This window comes from Morus notabilis, unplaced genomic scaffold (genome assembly GCF_000414095.1).
Source record: "Morus notabilis unplaced genomic scaffold, ASM41409v2 Scaffold221, whole genome shotgun sequence".
In the NCBI taxonomy this organism is placed as follows: Eukaryota; Viridiplantae; Streptophyta; class Magnoliopsida; order Rosales; family Moraceae; genus Morus; species Morus notabilis.
Window position 1 is genome coordinate 178,912 of NW_010363308.1, and position 4,354 is coordinate 183,265.

The window sequence follows — 4,354 nt, forward strand, 5'->3', positions numbered from 1 at the left end:
TTCCTTTGTTGGAGGGGTTTTCTCCTATAGGCTGAACAAGCACTCAAGTGCTCTGCCTTTCTAGGCCCATCCCGTAGCCCACTAATCATTTTTTGCGCACTGTTCACTCAGCCAATTAGTCTCCCATCACGGCTCTGTGCACAGCTGTAACCCTTTTCTGTCCCCCGTAGGGGCAGTTTAAGGGTTTGCATTTAATGCCTGTACTGTGGATATCCCTTACACAGCTTGCCACGTCAGGCTTTCCCCCAAGAAGCATTCCCTTCGTCGCCAGTGTTGTTTAGCCCAATTGTTCTTCTTGGCGGTGGACTTCTATGTTGTAAGGTTGACGGTACGACCTATCGACGTCAGATGAAATCGACGCCCTAAGTTGGGCTTCTTACTCGGGCTCTTAACGACGGAAGGGAAGGGGGTCTCAAACGTCGAGGGTTCTATTTTGCGAGGAGAGGTTAAGGCCACGTGTCAAGTTGTCCTCGCTCCATATGTCCTCCATATTTTCCCCCATAACACTGCATTACAAATTTATCTTTAGATATAGGCCATCACAAAATATATATATATATATATATATATATTTATATTAACGTTCAGATAGGATGAGTTGGAAAAAGCATCAAACGTCCAAAGCTTCTAGAGAGGACTTTATCTGATAACCCCTGTTGGTATAGCGATATGGGATATGGTTGAATGCCTAATTTGTTGTGATTTTTAAAAGACTCTGCTAATTATAAAAATTTAATGGCCAATTACGAGTAGGGCATTCTATTTACTTCCTTTTGGTTATAATTAAGTCACGCGTATGCCAAATTCTTACTGTCAAACTTCTATGCATTTGTTTATTTATTATGAATATTGTTTGGAATTTAGGAGGGCGGGCAACATATAAGATATGAGAAATAGATATGGTAATGAGTAATGAGTTGATGGTTTTGGTGATAAACATGAGTTAATAATTGTGAACTTGGGCTTCTCATTCATGGCATTCAAACTTAAAACATACTCTTTTTTATTTTTAGAATTCATTATTTGGTTGCACAAGATCAATTACACAGGAAGCTGCAGGGTACGTAAGAGCAGAGTACAATTTCAAAGAAAAGCATCATAACTACTGGGTACTGAAAGTCAGCCTAAGTTTGGCCACCGGCTGCCACAGTAAGCGCCTGAACAGGGCGAATACAGAGACCTTCAAGAGAGACCAATAACCTTTCCAGTAGTGGTGTCGAGGTCAATGTCATAGAAACACGGCCTTGTCGGAAGTCCCGGCATAGTACTCATTGATCCAACCAAAGGGTATATGAATCCTGCACCAATACTAGCCCTCACATCCCTTATTGGTAAGGCGAATCCGCTAGGGGCTCCCTTCTCACCAGCATTGTGTGAAAATGAATATTGAGTCTTTGCCATGCAAATAGGTAACCCTGAAAACCCTTGCCTGCTGTACATCTCAATCTGTTTCTCTGCCTATTTGCACGGAAAACAACTTTTTTCATAAGTTTTATCATGTAAAAATCTTTCCAAAAGACAAACAAACACGATCACATTTTCGCTTATACAGTAAATTATTTATAACTATTCTACCATTCATCCGAATGATGTGTAGTTGTCACCAGTTGGAAGAACGTTCATGGCGACTAGGGCCAAGAGCAAAAAACATCAACTGGCAGTGATCTCCTAAACTTTAAGTCAAAGTTTGTTTACTCGAATTTCAAAGATTTAATCAAGCAATATTTAACCTGAACCAGTAATGGAGCAGAAGCTACCTGTTCCGAGTATTCGACTCCACTAGCACCATATGACCTTGCTATGGCCTCTATCTTCTCTTTAATACTAATATCTAAAGGATATAAAAACTTCAATGGTTGTGCAACATCTTCACAACCCTTTTGAACAGCAACCCCAAGGTCAACCTGTAGAATGAAAATCATAATTAGGATCATCAGCTCAACAAGCCTCTTAGGCAGTTCTCCTTCTCTAAAATAAAATCGGGGCATCGTATATAGTTCCAAGAAAGAGAAGGTAAAGGCAAATTTAGAATTTGGCAGCCAAAGGGTTGGTATCAACAGCTTCCATGGAAATTACACAACCTAATTGATATGCCTGATTCACTTGGTATTTATTCGTCTGTTAAACTTGATAAAACTTGCATCCATTGGCCGCCCAACGTGAGTAGAGTGATGGTGAATTTTTGGCCAAAGACAAGATTAGTACAAGTTTTATCGAAACACGAAACTACCACGAGCTTCCACAACAGATTAAATCACAGGGACACGATTGACAATCAAGACAGGCTGGATGAGTTGGAAAATAGGTTGTGAGCAGGGCAAGATATCAGGCTTCTTTCAGTTAGGGGGAAGCTACACCATATGAATGCAAAGGATGCCTTGCATAGGCTCATGAAATTAATCAATTATATTTCACACATTTCAAATGACTATTCTCAAGGAAGAAGACCTTATTGACAAAAGGTTTCCGAAATGGCTAACAGACATTTGTTAACAGGATGAAGTAACTAACCGCTCCTCTTCCACCATAAGCATGATGAGTACAAATAACAGCATCATATGCTCCAGCTGCTAATGCTGCATTTCTGACTGCATTAAGTTCTGCTTCGGTGTCAGTTGAGAACTTGTTCACAGCAACAACAACATTCACTCCATAAGCTTTTGTGTTTGCAATATGCCTGGCCAAATTCACACAGCCCGCTTCAACTAAAGCTACATTCTCAGTCAAGTAGGCACGGTCCAGAGGCTTTCCAGCAACAACTTCTGGACCACCCCCGTGCATTTTTAAGGCCCGTATTGTTGCCACAATAACTGCACACTGGGGTGTTAAACCGCTATATCGGCATTTTATGTTCATGAACTTTTCAGTACCAATATCAGCACCAAAGCCTGCTTCAGTGACTACAAATCCACCTGGTCCAACCAGTTTCAGTGCAATCTTGTCAGCCACAATTGAGGAATTGCCATGAGCAATATTGGCGAAAGGGCCAGCATGAACAAGAACTGGTGTCCCTTCAAGAGTCTGCATTAGAGTAGGATTAATGGCGTCCTTCATCAGAACGGTTAAAGCACCTCCAACACCAAGATCATCCGCAGTTATAGGGTCACCAGCCTTGCTGTTACCAATAACCATTTTTCCAAGCCTCTCCCGCATATCGGCTAAAGATGTTGTAAGGGCCAAAACTGCCATTATTTCACTGGCAACTGAAATATCAAATCCTGTTTCTCTCACCGTTCCTTTCTCTTCGGGGCCCTGCCCAATAGAAATCTTCCTCAAGAACCGATCGTTTACATCCATTACTCTTCTCCATGTGATTGAACTTGGGTCAATATCTAGCCTAGCAAACTTTTTGACTTCTTGAGGTGTAAGATCCTCTGGCCTTGTCTTGGAGATACCAAGCTTATTCAAACGTCTAAACATGATGTCACTAAAGCTGCGCTTCCCTTCTTTGTTTGGTGGGCATAACCGATTCAAGAGAGTCTTGTCTGATTGGGTCGACTCATGGAAAATTCGAGTATCAATGGCTGCAGCCAAGAGATTGTTGGCGGCTGTTATTGCGTGGATGTCTCCCGTGAGATGAAGATTGAACTCATCCATAGGGATCACTTGACTGTAACCCCCTCCTGCTGCGCCTCCTTTGATTCCAAACTATAAATAAGTCATGTAAAATTCATAATTCAAATTTATACTCATTTTTTTATTAACTTTTCGCCATTGATGGGTGCCGGTAGCATGTAAGATATAGGACGCCATTGATATAATCAAAATTTTAAAAATAAGTCAAAAGGTGCTTTAGCGTGAGAAGATCATAAGAATATTTCATGTTCGGATTAAAAGTTCTATTGCACATCCAAACACCAATTCGAACTACTGTTTAAATCATATTGCTCTGATTTTTCTATTCAAACTAAAAAAGTTCAAATCAACACAATTCGAACTAACAAATTAAACGGGCACTAATATTAATCTTGTGATTCGAGACTTGTACCTAGAATTAGTGTATTGTAAAAGCATATCTTATAAGCTGTCAAATTAATGTATCAATGTTAATTATTGATATTTGGATAGAAAATTTCTTCGTCAATATAATGTTATTTTTCACTTTAAATTTAAAAAAATTATAGAACAGACTTTTGACATTTGGTTGCTACTACTTAATTTGTTCGCCTTTTCATATATATTCTATAAAAGCATATTTAAATTGTAAAATATGCCATTTATTTTCACTACTGGTAATTATGCTATTTACCACAAATGACTTAAAAAAATAGCCTATATTTTACAATTTCTCAAAATTATAATTTTTTTTGCGTACCCATTATCATAAAAGTAGCAATTTTTATATTCTTATAAT

At 39.1% G+C, this 4,354-nt stretch overlaps 1 protein-coding gene across 1 annotated transcript; it reads right to left on the bottom strand.

The window, feature by feature from the left end:
- Window positions 1–947: 947 nt before the first annotated feature.
- LOC21390386 (formate--tetrahydrofolate ligase) lies at window positions 948–3,642 on the bottom strand. Its single transcript, XM_010104159.2, has 3 exons — window positions 2,512–3,642; window positions 1,758–1,904; window positions 948–1,458 (listed from the first exon to the last, which is right to left on the bottom strand). Exons 1-3 carry the CDS (start codon window positions 3,595–3,597, stop codon window positions 1,183–1,185), a joined length of 1,509 nt encoding a protein of 502 aa, XP_010102461.1. The 5' UTR covers window positions 3,598–3,642; the 3' UTR covers window positions 948–1,182.
- Between the last annotated feature and the right edge of the window lie 712 nt (window positions 3,643–4,354).

Bases quoted from the DNA above. Each gene is read 5' to 3' on its own strand.
- LOC21390386 (XM_010104159.2), bottom strand. From the start codon at position 3,597: ATGGATGAGTTCAATCTTCATCTCACGGGAGACATCCACGCAATAACA. The intron at 1,905-2,511 runs GTTAGTTACTTC...TTCATTCTACAG, and splicing joins CTTATGGTGGAAGAGGAGCG to GTTGACCTTGGGGTTGCTGT. The intron at 1,459-1,757 runs GTAGCTTCTGCT...CCGTGCAAATAG, and splicing joins GAGTCGAATACTCGGAACAG to GCAGAGAAACAGATTGAGAT.